This window comes from Silurus aristotelis (assembly GCF_946808225.1).
Source record: "Silurus aristotelis genome assembly, chromosome: 2".
Taxonomy (NCBI): Eukaryota; Metazoa; Chordata; class Actinopteri; order Siluriformes; family Siluridae; genus Silurus; species Silurus aristotelis.
This window is the reverse complement of record NC_139575.1, coordinates 13,494,093-13,515,393: the sequence shown is the minus strand read 5'-3', so window position 1 is coordinate 13,515,393 and position 21,301 is coordinate 13,494,093. Positions and strand designations below refer to the sequence as shown.

Below are 21,301 nucleotides of genomic sequence, written 5' to 3'. Positions count from 1 at the left end.
AAAAAATGCAAAAAACACTTCCATTTGAGGTTCAATTACTTTTATTTAATTATATCATAAAGCATTTTATACACAGAATACATTTAGGCAACAATGCAACATTATTTGTTTGTATCAAATAAACCAAAGTCTGTGAAAGAAAATGTTTTTGGTGCTTTCTTATATAGGGGATATAAGTAGCGATAAACATGTAGCTTTGTATGCACATTCATTTGTGTGCAAGATTAGGTGATCTGTTTGTTCGCATTTGTGTTTAGGTGGTGATCGTGTATGTAGCTCTTCTCCAGCTCGATCTGTCGGAGAAGACGGAGACCTGGATTTGGACTCTGTGCAAGTGGCTCTGCGTAACTTCCAGCAGGAGCTCAGAGACACCCAGAGAGAGAGGGTAGGACACACCCACACACACACACACACACACACACACACACACACACACACACACACACACACACACACACACTGATAAGACACTTTTATTTATAACCATAAAATAACACAAGACACTGTAAGCAGTGTTTCGCATACATAGGTGCCTGCTAGCCCAGGTATACAGATGTGCAGACAAAAAAATGTCAAGTTCTGTTAAAATAGCTTTTCTGTTTATCTGTTGAAAAATTTTATTTTTTTCCTTGTATTAGATTTAAATATTTGCTTTATAACAAACATAGGCTAAATGTTTCTTCACATACGAAAACAGAGCTTTTTTGTCATATGCACTAAGGTATTATTTGTATAGTAGTTAAATGCCCAGTTTGGACTGAACATAAGCTGACATATGTCTCTTTTAGGATGAGGCCCAGTCTCAGGTACTGAATCTGAGCAAGCAACTGACAGATCTACAGGCTAGTCAGGAGAAGAGCAGCACACGGGTGCAGCAGATGAAGCGTGCACTAAAGGAGCTGGAGCAGGGTCTGATCTCTGTCTTACAATACCACATAACATCTAACTGTCATGAGTGTATACTATTAAAACATTAAATCCTGGTTGGATACATCTTTGTAAATGCTACAGTGTATGTGTGTTTGTGTGGACACAGGGAAACGTGATTTGGTGGAGCGGTTAGAGATGGCTCAGGCCTCACTTACACTACAGGAGGATGCAGTGCAGTGTGGAGACCGAGAGAGGAGGATCATGGGAGAGGAGCTGTCCAGGCTGAAAAGTAGCCTGCAATCAGCTGAGGCAGGAACCAAAGCTCTGCAGGTATCACTCTGTCACTCCAAAACTTTTTGACTATTCTGAGAGAGGATGCTATAATCGACAAGATGCTATAATCAAATGGAAAACTGGAATATGCACTCGCTGAATTAGCTTTTTTTTTTTCACTTTGGTTTTCTCTTTCTCAACACACAAACCTTTCACTTTAGCTAAGCATAAGGTGAAGATATTCAGCCATTTTCTCTGTGTAAGCACAGACAAAAGGCTCTCTTTCATGTAGCCTTCTATACAATTAATTTTGACTTTTTAGATGATGTACAGTACACTTTTCAGATGATGTACAGCAATATAGCAATTTGTTAAACATTTCCCCAAATATAATGAAACCACACCTTCCTTTGTCACTGCATGGTTTGAATAAGACAGCTATGTAATAAATAAGATCATAGGCTCAAAAAAAAACATATTGTGTGTAGGAGAAGCTGGAGCGGGCCGATGTGTCTGAGGCGAGACTGGTTGAGGAGTGCAGGAAGTTGAAAGAGGCCTGTAAGGTTACAGAGGAACGAGTGTCCAGGTTTGAGATTAACCATCGTGCTCTTGAAGGGGAGCTGCAACGCTCACGGCTGCAAACTGGAGAGCTGGAATCTGAGCGTGCTGCCTTGCTGGAGAGAGTGACCAGTCTACGAAGGGAACTGGGGGAAAGCGAGCAGCACACGGCTCTTCTCAAGGTGAACATCATGATAAGCCATTTATTGTTCTACAAACTTTAATTACTGGCATGCACAAAAGCTTAATGTGTTAGGATATAGGTCAAGAAAAGATAATGTGAAAATGTAATTTGTTTAATATTATACCACAGCAGTGCTTAGTTATTGATTCTGATAGACGGTGATGAGTTTTCTATAAGAGCACTGATGTCCAGCTGCAAAGCTGGTGTAAGAGTGAATATATATGCAGATTGAATTTAAAGAATGTTTTAGATTTTTTGCCAAATGTAAGTGTCACGAATACACCAGACGTCGAAAACCGGAAGCAAAACAAGGTGTCGTTTATTGATCTTTAACAGAAAAAACACAGGAGAATAAGAAACGGGAGTGCAGGAAATAATAGACTTAGCTGTAGCGTGCTTCACCAGAAGCGTAGCGAGAAACATAGGAAACTCAGGGGATCGCAGGAGAAGTAGATAGTCCGGATGATCTAAGGAAGGTATATGGTAGATCAAACGGCGAGTGAAGGGGAAGAGGGACCTTTTAAAGGGGACGGGTTAATTGAAAACTGGTTAAGGTGATTAATAGAAGGGAGAGGTTGAGCGAGAATGTTGAACGTTGGAGGGAGGCGTGACTGGTGGTTCTCTGACAGTAAGAGGAATAAAACACTTTGAAATGTCTTGTCATTGAATGGCACATAACGTGACCCCATAATTAGTTTTATGTCATTAGATGCCCAGTTGTGATGTACAAACTGTCCTCAGGGCAATGATCACAGCTAGGATGTGTTGTGGCTGTGTTTCAGGTGGAAAATGAGAGAGCAGCGACAGCACTTGCCCGTGCTGAACTTCAGGATGCTCAGCTGCATGAGAGGCTGCAGAACCTAACAGCAGCTCTAAATGAGAGTAACTGCAGTACAAAAGCTGCACAGGAGCAGGCCGCTCAGCTTCAGAGTGCTCTCTCGGCCAGCGAGCACGATCGCAGGACACTCCAGGTCGGTAGACAAGAAAAGAAAAAAAATTTGCTTTGATTAATTTTTGTATTTTAATTACTTGAGGATTAATTTCAGAACTAATGTAAATTGTAGGTTTGACCCTAATGAGCAAGCCAGTGGTGATGTGTTGATTAATGTAGTGTAACAGCAGCTCTGGCAGTAGTTTGGATTTAAATTAATGTTTACTTTCGAATATATTGCTATAATATCATCTTACACTCTCAAACTAATGGTCCTACTGAGGGTCTAACATTGCCATGTCTTTAGCTAATGAACATGCTAATTCACTCTGGCTTGACCACACAGGCACAAAGGCTCTGATTATGACTTGATGTAAAATGCGTGCCATAAAATTTTTAATGGAGCCTTCCCATTGAATCGATCGTTTGACTCCCCTGCCTACGGCTCTGGGTTCGTCGCGCCATCGCGCCGTAACTTTTCCCCCTCATTGAGAGCTTCTTTTCTTCCCATGAATCGTCAGCATGGTGGGATAGCTATGCTATAAACCACTGCTGCAGAGTCATTACTTTTCTCCCAGCATCTCTGGAGGGCTTTCAAGCCTTCATTTGAAAACAGAGTTTTAAAGATGCTGTGCAAACAAAAACACCGAGCTTGGTATAAATCTCCTGCAGTTTGCTCATGACCTGTCAGACCATGCCAATAAAAAGGGCGGAAAATGCCATTAATGTTTCTTGACACTCTTGAGCACTATTGAGCACTATTGAGATAGAGAAAGAGTATTATACAAATGCTGGGTTTGAATGGAAAAATGGAAGGAAATGGGGGAACGGGGGAAAAAATAGGACCATATTTTTGTGAGTACAGGAGCAGCTGGAGAAGGCTCGCCATGCTCTTTTGGACACTAAGAAACAAAACCACATCCTGAATGACAAGCTGCAGAACCTGCTGGGAAACCAGGATGATTCTGAGCTCAGAATCAAAGAACTGGAAAAACACATGCACAGCTTGCAGGAGGTAGCACAAGTACATTCATATACACATACACAGTAAAAAAAACACATACGAAGAGCATTGTAACTTCTATAAAACTTTGCATATCCTAAGAATCTTGTGTGATTTATGAAACCATTAGTTACATTGCAACTATGTCAATCCCTGTGGATCTCAGGCTGTGCGGCAGCGAGAACAGGAGATGCAGGAGACCCAGGATAGCTGTGCTTTTCTGCAGAGTGAGAAGAGAGAGCTACAGGAGCGAGTAAACATCCTACAGACCTCAGTGCAAGGCCTGCAGGAGGACAAGACGCAGCTAGAGAAGATGCTTGCTCGCCTTGGCAAAGACAAGACCTCCCTTAAACGCACACTTGAGAAGGTAGCGGTTCTCATCTTAATCGTGAAAGTCCAGTGTCTATACAATAAAAAGCTATAATGTGGAGTAAATGTACTTCAAATATAGCATATGTGTTGTTTTATCTCTTTCAATGAAATGTTTATATATTGTTTTATTCTATCGTGTTAACGAACGTTTGGCTTTCCAATCCTGTACAACAACTCTATAACCCCTAACTGCTATAAAGCCTATATGAGCTTCGTGAAAAGTAGTAATAGTGGAACTTTTTGTGGAGACATTAAAATAAATGGTGCAAAACAAAAAGGACAGTAAAGATTAGTAAACTGTAATAAGATTTAATAAACAAAGACAATATTTGGTGGCTTGACCCATTTATTTTCAATACAAATACAAATAATTTCAGTTTTGATTGAAATTTATTGGAACATATTACTGTGTATCTGCTACAGTTTCTTTGAGATTTTGAGTCACACATTAGGTGTTTTTGTCACACATTAGTCTGTTTTTGTAAGTAAAGCCTTACACTGTGCCAGGATTGTACTTATACTACACTTCTGCTGAAAGATTAATTCTGATAGGTCTGAAGGTTTATTTTTAAAAGCAGCATTTCTGACATTTGTTCTGGCTTCAAGACAATTCACATGATTACATTAAAGGTGTTTATTCCAGTACATTATCTAATCCTTAATATGGTTTTCTGTGTTTCCACTGGCAGCTCTTTATAACAGTCAGAGATAGAGTTGTACATTTTCTGACAAGTCTTTAGGAGAGAAGGGTGTTTGGTTTCTTGGTACCATGACAAGCTGCATTTTCTTTGTCATATTCACTTCATAAGGGAGAGAAAAAAAAGCTGGTGAGGAAACAGTTTATAAGGGAAAAGAGAACTATTTATAGCTGCTTAAATACAAGTGGCCTAACTATAAATATTACACATTGTAAAACGTTAACGAATAAAAAAAATTCAATTGCTGTGGCATAACAGGAATGTGCTGTTGTATGAAAGCAATTTGCTTTGGGGTGGTTGCCTAAAGTAATCCTTTCTATTTTAGTCCTTACATAATCAAGATTAATATTAAATATATTTTTCTACATATCTACATTTACAGCTTATCCACTGAGCTACCACTTCTATCAATTAGTGTTTAGTACTGTGCCTAGTTTTATTGGACACATGTCGATTATACATATTTTTGAGCTATAGAACTGAGAATCAACAATAACATTTTAAGAACAACAGCATGTAACTAGAAAAAATCAGTGTGTGTCTCTGTGTGGGCATATGTTTATACCAGGTGGAACAGGAGCGACGGAGTCGTGAAGAGCAGGCAGTGTGTGTTGGTCATCAGAAGGAGCAGCTGGAGCAGACAGTGTGCAGTCTGGAACAGGAGCTGAGCGAGACACAAACACAAACCAACACGCTAAAGGTTAGAGAGAAAAAGAGGCAGAGACAAAGATAAAACATGAGTGAGAGAAAGACAGATAGGCATAGGGCGAGCAAGAAAGAGAGATAAATTCAAATACTTGTGGATAAATGAGTGGATAAATCAGTATCCAGTAACTCGAACCTCCGATCCACTGAAACCAGAGATGTGAGAAATATACTTCATCAAAATTCTGTTTCCACTTTAAGCACCCTTTACTGGTTAGCCTCCAGGTCTCTTTAGCAAAGTGACTGTGTGTGTGTGTGTGTGTGTGTGTGTGTGTGTGTGTGTGTGTGTGTGTGTGTGTGTGTGTGTGTGTGTGTGTATAGTCCCAACTTTCCCATATGGAGCAGGCTCATGCGCAGCTCCTTCAGGAAGTTAGTACTCGGCACAGGCAGGAAGTAGAGTTGGAGACCGGACGACTGCGTGGTGCTCAACAGCAGGCAGAGCGGGCACTGCAAGCTCGAGAAAAAGCTCACCGGCAGAGAGTTCGTTGCCTTGAGGAACAGGTGAGTACGACTGAGGGGTAAAAACTCAATGCATAAAGCTCAGGGGACAGAGGACAATGTTTAATTACATGATTATTAACCAGATGACAAGGTCATGACAAGTATTAGAGCCCTAATAATGTCACATCGTTCATAGGAGGATCACACTACATAACTCATTAGCATTTTATTAGGTACTAAGGACCATAATCAGAGTTACAGTTACATTTATGGCATTTTGCAGACGCCCTTATCCAGAGCAACTTGCATTTATCTTATTCATACAACTGAGCAGCTATGTGGTTAAGGGCCTTGCTCAGGGACCCGGGAGTGGCAGCTGGGTGTGGCTGGGATTCGAACTCATGACCTTCAGATTCAAAGTCCCATGCTGTAACCACTTAGTTACCACCTCCCTATTAGTTAGTGCTAGTGACTTAAGTATGCAAGTCAGTGGGGAAAGTTCCTCATAGTTCCTATATTCAGGATGATTTTATTCAGGCACTTAGATTTTCTATTAAAACTGCCTTGGTCTTCTTCTTCTTCTTTCGGCTGCTCCCATTAGGGGTCGCCACAGCGGATCATCCGTCTCCATACCACCCTGTCCTCTACATCTGCCTCTTTTACACCAACTACCTGCATGTCTTCCCTCACCACATCCATGAACCTCCTCCTTGGCCTTCCTCTTTTCCTCCTACCTGGTGGCTCCATCCTCAGCATTCTTCTACCAACATAATTGCTGAAGAAGTTTATACTGGTAATGCTCGACGGGTCAGGACTGTTTTGGGACCAACACAAAATTAGGCAGGTGGTGAAAATGTAATGCCTGTTCATTGTATTTCCACATTGCTTATCTCAAGGATTTTTTATAAATAAAATTTATGAATACAAATGTGTAAGTTTACTTTTTCCATTAAAAAAGTAGACGTTTTTTAAGCAGAGAAATCTAAGTTGGACAACATTAATAGCTGGACAACTAATAAGAGTCAGCATGTAACTATAAATATTTACTGATAGTATATTTACTGATAGATACATATATAGATACTAATATTGTTTGCATTTAGCAAGTTCAGTTTGCATTTTCCCCTCCCAGATTTCTTTTTGTATAAAGGCAAGTGTTTATTTTAAAGGCAGTATATATACTGCCTTGGTGATGTTTCTTATTTAATAGCTTTGGATTCTGGGGTTTTTAGCAGCATCTATACTACTGGGGGAGCGCTAGCTTAATGGTTAAGGTTCTAGTTTACTGTTTAGATGGTCAGCAGTTCAAGCCCAAGTATCACGAAGCTGCCAATCTTGGGCCCTTGTGCAAGGCCCTAAACCCTCTATTCTCCAGGGGCGCTGTATCATGGCTGACCCTGCGCTCTGACCCCAGCTTCTGAGCAAGAGGAGATATGCGAAGAACGAATTTCACTGTGCTGTAATGTAAAAAAACGTCTACTTTTTTTTATGGAAAAAGTAAACTTACACATTTGTATTCATAAATTTAATTTATAAAAAATCCTTGAGATAAGCAATGTGGAAATACAATGAACAGGCATTACATTTTCACCACCTGCCTAATTTTGTGTTGGTCCCAAAACAGTCCTGACCCGTCGAGCATTATCAGTATAAACTTCTTCAGCAATTTGAACTGCAGTAGCTCATCTGGAGGATTGGATCACTACTGGGTTCACCACTGTTCCTTCCTTGGACCACTTTTTATAGATCCTGACCACTGCAGACCGGGAAACCCCACAAGAGCTGCAGTTTTGACGATGCTCTGTCTAGCCATTACAATTTGGCACTTGGCAAACTCACTCAAATTCCCATTTTTTCCTGCTTCTAACACATAAACTTTGAAGACAAAATATTAATTTGCCACCTAATATATCCCACCCACTAACGGGTGCAATGATGAAGACATAATCAGTGTTATTCATGTCATAATGTTATGCCTAATCAGTGTATACAGATTCATTTACAAAAATTGTTGAATGTATGAAATTTACAATGGTCACAAATGGCATTTGATTGTTATTTGAGTGGGTTTACAGGCCAAAATGTAAAATTTAGTATGACAACTAGTCCTTAGATCAAACTGTAGTGCACCTTTTTCAAGCTCTTGTCAGGATCAAACATAACTAAGACCCAGCATGTAAATCTTCCAATAGCTTTTAATGATAGTGAATAAGCTTTACATAAAAACAGCTAGAACAAATTGCCATTGTTTATCCATAACTGCTGATTATTCCTAGTAATGTATGAAATTTTGCATGGGCAGGGTTGGCACTTTATAAGAGCCATGTCAGATTCAGGCCCTCAGTACAGACTGCATTGTTGATTTTGCTCTAAAACACCAAGTCCATTCCCTGGGAGTTTGCTAATAAGCTGATAAGATCAGTCAGATTGTTTTTAATCAGTAATGTGTGTGTGTGTGTGTGTGTGTGTGTGTGTGTGTGTGTGTGTGTGTGTGTGTGTGTGTGTGTGTGTGTGTGATCAGGTGTCCACACTGAAGGAGCAGCTGGAACAGGAGATACGCAGAAGACAGACCTACATGAGTCAAATGCTGAAGCCCGGGCACTAGACGTGTGTATGTGTGTGTGTGATTTGGCCTGCTGGATCTGACTTCTAAGGCCATGGAGCGAAGCCCATGTTTCATCACACACTCCCTTTTGCCGTCTCTCATTATGGAGCTGGGCCAACATGGCTTGCAGTGGCTACTCAGACGGATGTCCACATAATAAGCGGTTTTAACGGACGCACGCGAGCACACACCCCCACACTCTTACTCAAAGAACAAGAAATCACTCGCAGGACTGTTGGACTACATGAGCACAAATCCCCTCAGTAATCCTGATTGACACCATAAAAAAACCCCAACAACAACAAACAAAGAGATCACTGTTTCTCCAAAACGCTCGGCAAGTGCCAAATTGTTTTAAGGATTTGCTCGGCATGCGGCTGAGGCGTGTGTTAGTGTGCTCTGTGTGTCCCTGTTGGCCTGATGATGATCGCTACAATGTGAGGATGGCAACTGCTAGTTTACCTCTTACACCCACACGCACACAAAAACTCAAAAACTCATACACACATACAGTATATACACACACATTTTTCTTACCATCATTTTGAGGACCCTTTATTGATAATTATTAATGCAGCTAATCAGTGCTATACCTACATCTATATTTAACCCTAATTTTAACCTCAGTACACTAAAAGTAATTTTTTTTCTTTAACAAAAAAAAACCTGATACACAAGTCAGAATGACCCCAAAAGGTCCAAATTTTTAAATGATTCCTATCTTGATGAGGACATATGGTCCCCTCCAAGATATAAACTTGCTTGCTAGCACATAAACACACACATAAACACACACACACACACACACACACACACACACACACACACACACACACACACACACACACACACACACACACACACTTCTAACAGAATATTCTGCTCTTTTATGTTTTTTGTTTTTTTTATGTCGTGCGTCACTTATTTAATACGTTTATTACATGTAACAACATGGAGCTTAATGATAATGAGATGCAATCGTTTTCATCTGTCAATGCTTAGGTCATTTTTGAGTTCTGAATCAAAGCATAGCATTCATGACAACTCTAGAGAAGCCATTCAGATTTATTTTTTTGATCATATTTAATGTTAATCATTGTAACAACTTAATGTCAGTTAATTCAAAAACATGACGATTTCAGCACCATGTTACCACTCAGACATACGTGCTTGATGTTTGGTGAACAATTAAGAAGAAACTGCTTGTTGATTTGGGTTTTTCGGGTTTTTCTTTTTCCAGCTTCACTCCATGAAATTATTTTATTTATGCGCAAATAAACCCACAATGAGTGATGAAACAGTGATCAGATTGATGTGTGGCTTTTGTGACGTTGGCTATATTTGTGTTGGCTTTGCCATGTGAATAATTGCACAAACTTGTTTTGATGTGTGTGCACAAGTTAAAAACTGCCTCAGAAGTTCCTTTGTGACAGTTTGGCTCCAGGTTTTGATTAGTATTACTAATAACCCACTTTGTAAAAAGATCTTTTTTTTCCTCTTCTCTCTTCCTCGGAGAGGAGCATGGTCCTCAGAGTCAACTGCCAAAAGAGTCTTAGCGCAAAATCCTCCATATACAGATTATTGCCTGATAGTGTCTGTATTGTAGCCAGCCAAACCTTGCTGTGCTTTTGTTTAAACGCAGTTATTTCATACGCCTTTGAAATTAGACATCTCACGCACTGGATGATGAATTCACTTGGGAAATTGATTTTCAGGAAGAGAAAAAAAAGAAGACCACGGTAATCCAAACCAGAGGGGCTTCACATATATTGCTCGCTTTGAACTGGCATCTCATGCGAGGCCTACATAAGAGCCACTGAGTTCACTAGACGTGATTGGCATTCTAGTGTTGATCTTATATTGATGAAGTGTCTGTTGCTCTCGTGTGTGTGTGAGTTGAAGTGTGTGTGTGTGTGTGTGTGTGTGTGTGTGTGTGTGTATATATATGTGTGTGTGTGTGTGTGTGTGTGTGTGTGTGTGTGTGTGTGTATAGGCAGGCAGTAGAGTTAGAGTGCTTTCCACCAGCGTGTGCAAGCCCAAATGCCCTGTCAGTGTGCCGGCTGCACGCCTTTGATTATCATAGCCCTGCCCACTCCTTTTCCAGTTACCAGCCCCCTCTCGGTGATTGGCTGTGTGCTTCTAATTATGCGAGGTAGTGAATCCCCAGGGGGGGTGGGGCCCGTCCTGAAAGAACTCCTTTGGCAGGCAGAATAGAGGTTTTATTGAGGATATTTCTAAGCTAACCATCAGGGACCAAATTGCTGGATTGTAAAAAAAAAAAAAATCCAAATCATTTTGCTGCCTCTCTCTCTCTCTCTCTCTCTCTCTCTCTCTCTCTCTCTCTCTCTCTCTCTCTCTCTTTCTCTCTTACTCTATTTTCACTCCCTCACTCAGTTGGTTCACTTCAGTGAGCAGCAACAGAGCACAGCAGCTCTCCAGCACCCAGCAGCACACAGAATGCAAGGAATCTGCCTTTCTTTAGTAAAGCAGAAGCTCCAGTAAGAGCAGCAGGAGCAGCCTAGAAAAGCTGAGGGCAGAGAAGACAAGAGGAAAGTGAAGAGAACAACTTAAAAACAAAAGGAAGCATTTCAGGAGCTGGAGACTCCAGCAGTGTCCTGTTTGCCCCATTCCGGGTGCTTAAGGACCCAGTGCAGCGTAAGTGATGGGACGGCTGAGGCAGCTGCTGCTCTGCCTGTGTATGCTGCTGTGGCCAAGCGATGTGATGTCAGCTGTCCCTCTTGAGGACTTTTACCCATTTGGACAAGAACAGGGTGACTCACGGACCAACACACAGGATGATGGTGGATCAGGACTGGTGGAGATCTCAGTGGCGTTCCCTTTCTTTGGAGATCGGCATACTGGGCTCTATGTGAGTTTTGGAATGTGTGTGTTTTTGAGAGAGTGAGAGAGAAAGAGAGTAAGAGTGACTCAAGCCAAAGAATCGGCTCTTTCACTCAGCAGCTTTATTGGTGTGTGTGTGTGTGTGTGTGTGTGTGTGTGTGTGTGTGTGTGTGTGTGTGTGTGTGTGTGTCAGATAGAGATCAGGCTTGGATGCTTAGGCACATGTGCAGGAGGTTTGCTTGTCATACTCTTAGACAGCATACTTTTCCTATCAATTGTTAGGATGTGATTTAGAGGATGCTTTTGATTAGACTGTCTTACACACACACTAACACACACTTCTTTAAACCAGTGCCACCTGTGCCATCCCTCAAATTGATCTGCGAAAATGCCACAGAGAGCTTCCTCGTGCCTTGCCAAACCTGACCGAGGTGCCATGGCAACAATGGGCAGTGATCGAGGTCTCGTTTCTCTAAGAAAAGATGAGTGAAGTCACATGCCCAAAGCAGCACGCCTGTGACACGGCTGACATGCCACTCCACCACCGTGTCCCTAACCACCAGATGCCATTCAAACAACTGTGTTCATGCTTTTAATATTGTATTTCTGCCTTGATCCTGCTCAGAATAATGAAGTCAGATGGATTTGGATCTTGGCAAGTGCGGCTGAAATAGCCCAGAGTTCTCAGTGTGTGTGTGTTTGTGTGGGCAAGTGCAAGAAAGTGAGCGCACCAGAAGCTTGCTTGTTCGCATGTGGAGTCACACGTGTTTGTGTGTGTGGAGTGGCATCTCGCATATCACTGAGGAGTGTAAATATTAATGCATGCTAGAGACAAGATAAGACACGCTGCAGATAGCGGCACAGATCTAAGATTAGATTAGCCATGTGCTTCGAGCCTGAGGTGGGGCTTCTGAGGCTTCTGGCTCGGCACGCCGCAGTGCATCAAGTGCAAAAGCAGAAGGTGACTGCAGGTCAACTCTAACCCAATCAAACAAGTCACAGAGGCAGCGATGTGTGTGATGAGTGCCTAAGAGTGCACTAACGATGTCTTTAACCATGCAGTTTGAAGAGAGAGTGAGTTATTCTTCAGCTTTACTGCATGTCCAACACGTGGTTGTATTTAACACAACGCAGCCACTTCAAGCAGGTGAGATTTCACAAGAGCGAAAGGCACTAATACTGGAAAAGCTTTTGGAATGTGGAAAAAGACACAGCGCTGATTTGAGGTGGCACTTTCCAGTCTCATTTGGATAGCAGAGCGTCCATGAAGCTGAATGAGAAATTCTGAAATTGAGCTGCTTTGCTCAAAATGTTTGCTATTTCTTTTTCTTTTTTCTCTTCTAATCCTTACTCTGATTTTTTTTACTTCTTTATGTTCTTCACATTCTCTTCTTTCTGTTCATCTTTTTATCCTCTTTTGCCTACTCCTTCTTTTGCTATTTATTTTTCTTCTTCTTATTTCCTACCTCCACCTTCTTAACTCCTCACCCACCTTGACATCTTCTTTGTCCCCTCCTCTTCTTTTTCTTCTTCTTCTTTCTTCTCATCCCTCACCTTCACCTCCTCCCCCACATCCACCTCCTCCACTCCCTGTTCTCATTGACCTTCTCTTCCTCCCCCCCTTCTTCTTCTATTCCATCTTTTTCTTCTCGTCCTCCATCTCCTCCTGGTCCCCCTCCTCCTAATCTCCCCCACCTTCATCTTATTTGTCATCTCTTCTTCCTCTATTCATCTGACATCTTATTCTGCCACTTCCTCATCCTTCTCTTCCTACTTTATCTTGTCACCTCATCTTTTATTCTTCATTTAATCCTCCACTCTTCTATCTTATTTATCTTATTTGTCACATCTGCTTCTTTTTTTTTTGCCACCTCTTTCTCCTATTTATCTTCTTCTTCCTTCTCACATAAAAAAGAATGCAGCACTTTCTTTTCCACTTAATTTGAGGTTACAGAAACAATCACTTTTTTCAGACCAGATTCAGTGGGATGAATGAGGTGATGGCATTCTGAGGACATTTCATAATATTTTGCAGCACAGTACCGCAGTAGCAACGTCTTAACTCTGTAACCCCATTGGCATACCCTTTACCACATGAGAGCCTTCAGAAGGCTGCATTTATAGTCAATAATGCAATCAAACTACTACACCTTTGATTTATTTTGATTTTGATTTTTTTTTTTGCTCACATCCTCCCCTTGACCACCACCAACCTCCCTTCCTTCTTTTCCTTCTCCTACTACTCATCCTCCTCCTCCAGATAACGAGTGCAGGGGTCTTCCCTCTGGACCTGTCCAGCTGCTGGGCTGCACAAAGTCGAGATCCCGTTAACAGAACACAGATGCATCTGTGAAGTGTCTCAGAGACGCCAACCAACCCTCGAATAACTAATCTTGCAAACGCCTAGGACACAGAAAACAGGGAATGAGGTCTGAGGCTTGGGAAAAACAGAAAGCAGCTTCAAAGCAGAGCAGTTTTGCTCTGGGTGGATAAGGAGTGATAGAGAATGCATTTTGGTGACCAATTTATTAAAATAATTTAATTGAGCACAGCTACAAAAAATGTGTGTGAAATTTTCTGTTTTGAAAATTCAACTATAATATGGATGTTCAACATGAAATGAGATGAAACAAAAGTGTTGGTTGGATGATGGGAAACTGTCAGATTGTCAGAGAAAATGCTCGGTCAGTGCTGCATGCATCATAAACATCTGCTAATGATCATCCTCGCCACTTCAGCACAACGTTTGCGCAACCGTGGAGAGAAAATCTTCAACCTTGAGAGATATATTCCTCTCCCTTGGTGTGTGACACTGAAATGACCCAAATATTTCTGTGAGAGTGTGAATGGCCATTGTATAACGGTGTTTATGAGCCTGAGCACATTTATTCATGGTGCTTTATATCATCTATAATCATAAAAATGATATGCCAGATTCAGTTCTTCAGAGGAGCAGGATTCAGAAAAATTAATTTCTCTCCACTGAGTACCGAGTTATTTATCCAACACCAGGGCTTCCCTGTAGATTCTTTTCAGAGGAATTACGTATATTAGTACACATTTCGAAAGGTTATTATGGGTCATTTGGTGGGAAAATTATCGTAGCAGAGCCTAATTATTATGAAAGACCAATCAAGTAAGGTTTAGCATCAAGGTTATGGGTGCAAAAACGTTTTTACTTTTTCCTTCAAATACTATGAGTGTGGATGAAGAAATGTGGTGAAAGCCCCCCTCTGACAGGGAACATTCAATGTTTTCTTGAGCTTCATCTCTAGACACCATTTTTTATTATTTGGATCTTGGGATTTGTTTTAGCCTGACTTCTCCCAGATGAAAGTTTATTCGAGTCTATAAATTCTTCTGTTCCAAAGAAAGCTAGAAATTTCCAGTGCAGAATTCCCAAAAAAAACAACAACACTGAGCTAGAGAAGCAGATTGACACTAAGTAAGACCGAGTGTGAGAGAGAACGAAGATGTTGGTGTAGCTCAAAACAATATCTAGAGTTTCCTTTATAAAAAAAAAAATAGCAAGAAATAAAAACATTTACTGCTTTACAGTTACAATACTCTTTGGAATTGCTAAATTAATGACATCCTCTTCCAACACAGCAGACATTTTTTTTTCTAGCTAGTTTTTTCTTGTCCCAGATAGCCAACTATTTCTAGCTGAGCAGTGTCTGTATTTGATTTTAGTCACTCTAAGCCTGCTTATTTAACAGAGTACTTTGACACAGAAAGAAAATTGCTTATTCAACCTTTTCCAGATTCTCTAACTGATCAGTTCGAATGTCAGTGCTAATTTAGAGTTCACTAATCCAGCAGTGAGGTTGGTCTAGTCATTATGGCCACCCAAAACTCAACGCTTACGCTGAGAATTCTTCTACACTGCCTATGGAATCCAACATACAAATTTGCAGAGGGTGTTACAGCCATCTCTGAAGCATTTATTATAAAAGGGATTCTGGTTTTAGTCATATATATATATATATATATATATATATATATATATATATATATATATATATATATATATATATATATATATATATACCAGGATCACAACCTGCAATAATGGAAAGACTAGCAGTCCTTCGTTCTTTTTATGACTCTCCAACAGTCTCGGGGCCTTTCTAGTCCCTCACCTGTCTTCTCTCTAGAATAAATTTCTCTATACAGTTCTTGTTTGCCACCTCTCTCTCTCTCTCTCTCTCTCTCTCTCTCTCTCTCTCTCTCTCTCTCTCTCTCTCTCTCTTTCCTTTTCCTCGCAGGTCTCCTCTGTATGACCCCATGTGCGGACCTGCAGTTTGCGCTCTATTTCTCTGCATCAACCAGACTCACGCTGCAACTCACTGATGCAGAGAGGGGAAGACTGCGGTCAGCCAATTAACCACGCACCCGCATCTGGCCAAGCAAAACTTCCTCTGCTGTTTTTACAGCGAAGGTCTCTGAATTATGGTTTCCATACGACCGGCAAAAGGGGAAAGGAAGAACTACGTGTCGGCCATCACTTCTATCACTGCTTCGGGTTGCTGCCTGAAGTGGGCACAGATATGACAAGTGCCTGAGTGGTAAAGTGAGGAGACGGGTCGGCTTAGTTGAACTCTACTTTATTTTGCAAACTCTTTTTTATATATATTTGTTTATCATAAACTGATCCCTTGTCTGCTTTAAAGGCAGTATGGATCTTAATTTCAAACCTCTGGATACACTGACACAACGTGACACAAATGAATGTTATCAATACGTGAGAAGTGTAATGATCACTGTGTGTAAAGTGTCCCTATATCATGGCTCACACTGTTATTTGCAGACATTACTATGTGAATTTAGTCAACAGATTTGCAGGGCAGCACAAATCTGTGGAACCGTAAACTGTGGTTGCTGTCTAGCTGGCAACCTGGCTTAAAAGGTCCAACGTCTTAAAACCACTTCCTGCTTTGGCAGTGGACAACACCGAGGGCAGGTGTGAGGGTGTGTGTTTGAAGAGTAAGGGGGGAGTGGTGGTGGTTAGTTTTCTCAGCTGTGGACATGGACCTCTGGTGAAACAAGGGAAGTGTCTGTTCCCTGATGGGAAGTGGATACATGGGCCACAGAAGACTTTCTTAATCTTTGATCCTGAAGTACTGAACACACCATGCAACATGTCAGCACACTGCTGAACAACTTGCCATCTCTTACTGCATACTCTGAGTCAGCATGTCCCATACATCCAGCTCACAGGGCCACTTATTTAAACCAGCATTATTAAGTTCCCAATTTTCGCAACACTACTGTGTATAAAGATTTTTTGTAAAATGCTTGAATTTGTGTCATGATATAATAATAAAAAATAATTAAAGAATCCTACAGGGTGTCATGTTGGCACCTCACAGCTCTGTTGTCTGTGTGGGTTTCCCTGGTTTTCCAGTTTCTTCTAAATTCATGCCAGGTGGTGGACTATTGACTAAAGATTTTCCCTTGATGAATGAGTGCATGAGGGCGTTGTGATGCCCTGTGATGAACCGGTGTCCCATTAAGCGTGTATTCCTTTCTGCTAGTTTCCCAGGCTAGGCTTATCCACTGAGACTCTGATCGGAACAAAATGGCTGCTGATGAGGAACTAAATGAATAAACTAAATATAATAGGTTTTTTCAAGCTTAACATGCCAGGTTATATGATTCATACTGTCCATGTTTCATTTAAATGAAGGCTCACAATCAGAGGAAGAAGCTGAATGGAGCTCTGTGTGCTGACAGTTTTAATCCTGTAATTCCTCTGCTCTTGTTTTATTCAGGTCAACAACAATGGCCTTGTGTCTTTTCTAAGGGAAGTGTCCCAATTCACTCCAGTGGCCTTCCCCATCGCTGGAGACCGCAGGGTAGTAGCGCCGTTCTGGGCTGATGTAGATAACCGGCAAGCAGGACTAGTGTTTTACAGAGAGAGCAAAGATCCTGTTATCTTGAAGAAAGCAACAGACGACATCCACCACTATTTCCCCGAATTCCCCACATTCACAGCAACATGGGTGCTTGTCGCTACATGGCATAATGTCACTTTTTTTGGTGGGAGCCCAGTTACTCCGGTAAGGGCACAAAATATTTATAATAACATACATACAGTCCACATACTTTTCCAGTCCTGGTTAGAAGGGCAAAACAAGTGTGTATATAACTTACCTGATTTGGAAGTCAGGATGTAGCACAGTGCAATTGAAAACAGTGCTAGGTTACTAAGAAACCTTTAATCCCCAGCACATCCAAACTGTCACTGGTTGGCCCTTGAGCAAGGTCCTATTTCTTGAGGCTGTTATATTATGGCTCTGACAACTTCTTTACAAGCTACCATATGCAAAATAATAAATCACAATTTCACTGTGCTGTAAACTATATGTGACAAATAAAGGCCCTTTTCAATTTTACACCCATTTACACCTCAGTTCTCAGACATAACCCATTTGACTTTACTGAATTTATCTCAAAAGACCCAAAGCAGTCCAATAGTGAGTGGGTTACCTGATGGTAGGCTGGTAATTTTTTCTAACTGAAAATAAATGAAATTTTTGAAATGAAAATGCTTGTAGTATAACTCTGTAAGCTCACTAAGGCACATGTACAACAGAAAGAAGACACAAACATACAATAAACATAAAAAGCATACTTTAAATGTAAAGTGTGTAATGTTATTAATGTGACTTAAGGTCTCTCAGTACTGGGAAATTGTTGTACAAATGTATGTGCTTTACAAAAGTACATCATTTACTCAGGTACTTTTCCTTTTTTAAGGTGAACACGTTTCAAGTTGTGCTGATTACAAACGGAGAGCTCTCCTTCACCATCTTTCAGTACCACAATGTTACATGGACCACAGGAATGCACGCGAGCAGTGGAGGAGATCGCTTGGGCCTGGGGGGCATCGCTGCACAGGTAGTGTCCCAATTCACTCCTCTGCTTTCTAGACACTATTATACACCCTCGGCTAAATCAGTTTTTTGTTTTTTGCACCAGACCAAAAAAACTGAATTAAAAAAAAATCTAAATTGCATTTAAAACAACACAATGTATTTACTTTATAATTGCTTTCAAACCAAATCATAAACCCATTAAAGCAAGAGATCATTTGAACTTTGTGTCAACTTTAAATCTTTACCTGTATGTATGTACTGTTACATTTGAAACCCTTCTCTACATAGTTCTGTTCATGTACATACACAGACTGCAAAAACTATACGATATAATCTGATTACTGCACTTAAATGCAGGCATTTTTATTCCTTGAAATATGTTTTAACAGATGTAATCCCTTATGATACCTTAGTATTTTGTTTATATTAGCAGTCTTGTGTAGCTAGAATTTGATACTCATCGTGTTACTAGTGTGAACGTGCTCAGTGATTTATATGCAACCTGAACACTGGTCATAAAATAGAAGATATAAAAACAGGCTGTAATTTTTAAGACACCATCATGATGTTCAGCTGTGTTGCCTCTGAATAAATACAACGCTACACAAGACATGCAGGAGGAGGGAAAAAAATAAATAACAAATAAATAACCTTCAGGAACTCAGTACCCTTTTAGGATTAGGCTCTCAGGAGGATTTTAAATTCTCAGACATGCATCTGTCAAGAACTTAGTTCACATTCGTGACATACTCGACATTCTCTGTTTGATGCAATATTAATGACCTTTTGTTCAGTAGTCTGTATACACCGAGCACTCAGTATCCCTCGAACTTGTTGGTGGTTTTAATTTTTAGACTTAAAGAATTATTACCCTGTAATGACAGAAAACAATGGAAAATAGTTATGAGTAAGGAGTTTTTGAGTTTTAGGAAGTTAAGGTCCTGCTCAGTGGCCCCAAATGAGTTGCCCTTTCTGAGCTACTGCTGATGTGTGAAACTAAGAAATTGAAAGATTTTAATGTAGAAAAAAACAGCTGCTATTTGTAACACTGTTATTTTTATTCATTTTCATGTAAGAAAGTTTGATACAGAGGTGATTCTTGGGACAGTTTGGGCCCTAGGCAGGAAAATGCAAATGGCTCTCCTGCCATTTTTTTCACGTGTTTATTGCCATTATGTTACCAGATGCTTTTATAAAAAATCAACACCATGAGTCAACAATAAAATAGCTGTCTGAAAGTGTTAGCATTACGTTCTACTTGCTAGATGCAGTGCTAAAGCTTCCCAAACATCATTATTTCTTGTAAGATTTAACCAGAACATTTTTGTACTTTGAAAATACTTTTAAAAATTAAGCTGCCAAGACTATATTTGTAAAATGATAAAATCTACCAAACTCGGGTTCTAGCTAGATGTCTAAATTAAGTTAGGCTAGTTTTTGTTTTATTTCTTAACCATGTGTTGTCATTATCCGGTAGGTTTTTATCGTTTTGTAAATGATAATTCTAAAAAAATGCTGAGCATTTGTCAGGAATCCACCTGCCACCTGCCATTCTCCAGTGAGATGACCGAGTAGGGGGGATTTCTACGGAGCGTCGGCAGGTACGTGGATGTGCAGGCATTTCAATTCCCCACCGAGCAGGCCAAGATCGCCTTTTGCATTTCCCTACTGTCTGGAGATGCTCTCTCTGGAGCAAAGCAAGCTCTGGAGCGTGAAAGGAGGCGATTTTGGCTCATACGCTGAATACATTAGACAACTCCTGGGGATGTTCGGGATGACAAAGGCAGATCTCCACCTACAGTTCTCACGAGCGCGCCGCTCCGTTCCAGAGTTCCCACGAGCGCGCCGCTCCGTTCCAAAGTTCCCACAAGCGCGCCGCTCCGTTCCAGAGTTCCCACGAGTGCGCCGCTCCGTTCCGTTCCAGAGTTCCCACGAGTGCGCCGCTCCGCTCCAGTGTCCCGCCGAGGCCGACGCTCCGCTCCAGTTTCCTGCCAAGGGGGACGTCGCCTGGCCTCAAAGGGGACATCGCACCGCCGCTTGGTAGCAAAGGGTGCGTCGTACCGCCGCCTGACAGCGTAGGGGACATCTTAACGCCGCCTGGCCGCGTAGGGGACGTCTCGCCTCCGAGTTCCCCACAAGGGGACGTCTCACCTCCGAGTTCCCCACAAGGCGACGTCTTGCCTCCAAATTCTCCTCTAGGGGACGTCTCGCCTCTGAGTTCCCCACAAGGCGACGTCACTCCTCCGAGTTCCTCTCCAGGCACTGTCACTCCTCTGTGTTCCTCTTCAGGCGACGTCACTTCTCCGAGTTCCTCTCCAGGCGAAGTCACGCCTCCAATTCCCCCTCGAGACATCGTCGCACTTTAATACTCCTCCAACAGCTACAATGCACTCAGAGATTCCTCCCAGTGTGCTGTCGCGCCTCAAACTCCTGCAGAGGGCACCGTTGGACCCCCGCTTCAGCTCCAAACTCCCGCAGAAGGCGTGACTCGGCCTCTGATCTCCGCCGAGGACGTTGCTCCGCCCCTGATGTCCGCCAAGAGAGCGTCTCTCCCCCTTTGATCTTCGCCCAGGGCGTCGCTTCGCCTTAGATTTCTGCAGGGGACATTGCTTCGCCACGGGTCCTTCCCAACCTTCCCCGTTTTTTTGGCGGTGTGTTCCAGGCCTCCTCCTTCGACCCTGGGCGGTTGGCGGGACCTTCCTTCAGAGTGCCCTGGCTCGCCTGGTGTGGGTGGTTTTGGGGCGTCAGGTGCCGCCCCTGGAGGAGCGGTGATGTCAGGAATCCACCTGACACACCTCTTTTGGCAGCTGTCACGCTGCCTTGTTTTGCCACTCAAAAGACAGGTGTCTCTCGTTACCGATTCCCCATAAAAGCCTCCATTTCCATCTCACTCGTGTCGGACCTACTTTATGGCTACGGTGACTGACCTCACCCGAGAC

The 21,301-nt window shown here is 41.8% G+C and overlaps 2 protein-coding genes across 5 annotated transcripts in view; both read left to right on the top strand.

Annotated features, from left to right (window-relative positions):
• Positions 1–9,944, top strand: part of crocc2 (ciliary rootlet coiled-coil, rootletin family member 2) — a 58,095-nt gene extending 48,151 nt beyond the window's left edge. For both annotated transcript variants that reach the window (XM_083568416.1, XM_083568417.1), the window contains 10 exons: positions 258–385; positions 789–909; positions 1,037–1,200; positions 1,632–1,883; positions 2,668–2,856; positions 3,682–3,831; positions 3,986–4,186; positions 5,458–5,589; positions 5,916–6,095; positions 8,557–9,944. In XM_083568416.1, coding sequence (XP_083424542.1) covers positions 258–385; positions 789–909; positions 1,037–1,200; positions 1,632–1,883; positions 2,668–2,856; positions 3,682–3,831; positions 3,986–4,186; positions 5,458–5,589; positions 5,916–6,095; positions 8,557–8,640 — 1,601 coding nt within the window. In that variant the 3' untranslated portion in view covers positions 8,641–9,944. The remainder of the gene's footprint in view (positions 1–257; positions 386–788; positions 910–1,036; positions 1,201–1,631; positions 1,884–2,667; positions 2,857–3,681; positions 3,832–3,985; positions 4,187–5,457; positions 5,590–5,915; positions 6,096–8,556) is intronic.
• The window catches only part of sned1 (sushi, nidogen and EGF-like domains 1), a 107,668-nt gene that overhangs the window by 44,977 nt on the left and 41,390 nt on the right, over positions 1–21,301 (top strand). The window contains exons 1-3 of one of the 3 annotated variants that reach the window (XM_083568626.1): positions 10,842–11,509; positions 17,256–17,543; positions 18,244–18,384. In XM_083568626.1, the coding sequence (XP_083424752.1) occupies positions 11,303–11,509; positions 17,256–17,543; positions 18,244–18,384 (636 nt within the window). In that variant the 5' untranslated portion in view covers positions 10,842–11,302. Of the gene's footprint in view, positions 1–10,841; positions 11,510–17,255; positions 17,544–18,243; positions 18,385–21,301 lie in introns of those variants that run through there. The other 2 variants (XM_083568627.1, XM_083568628.1) reach the window with 2 other exon arrangements.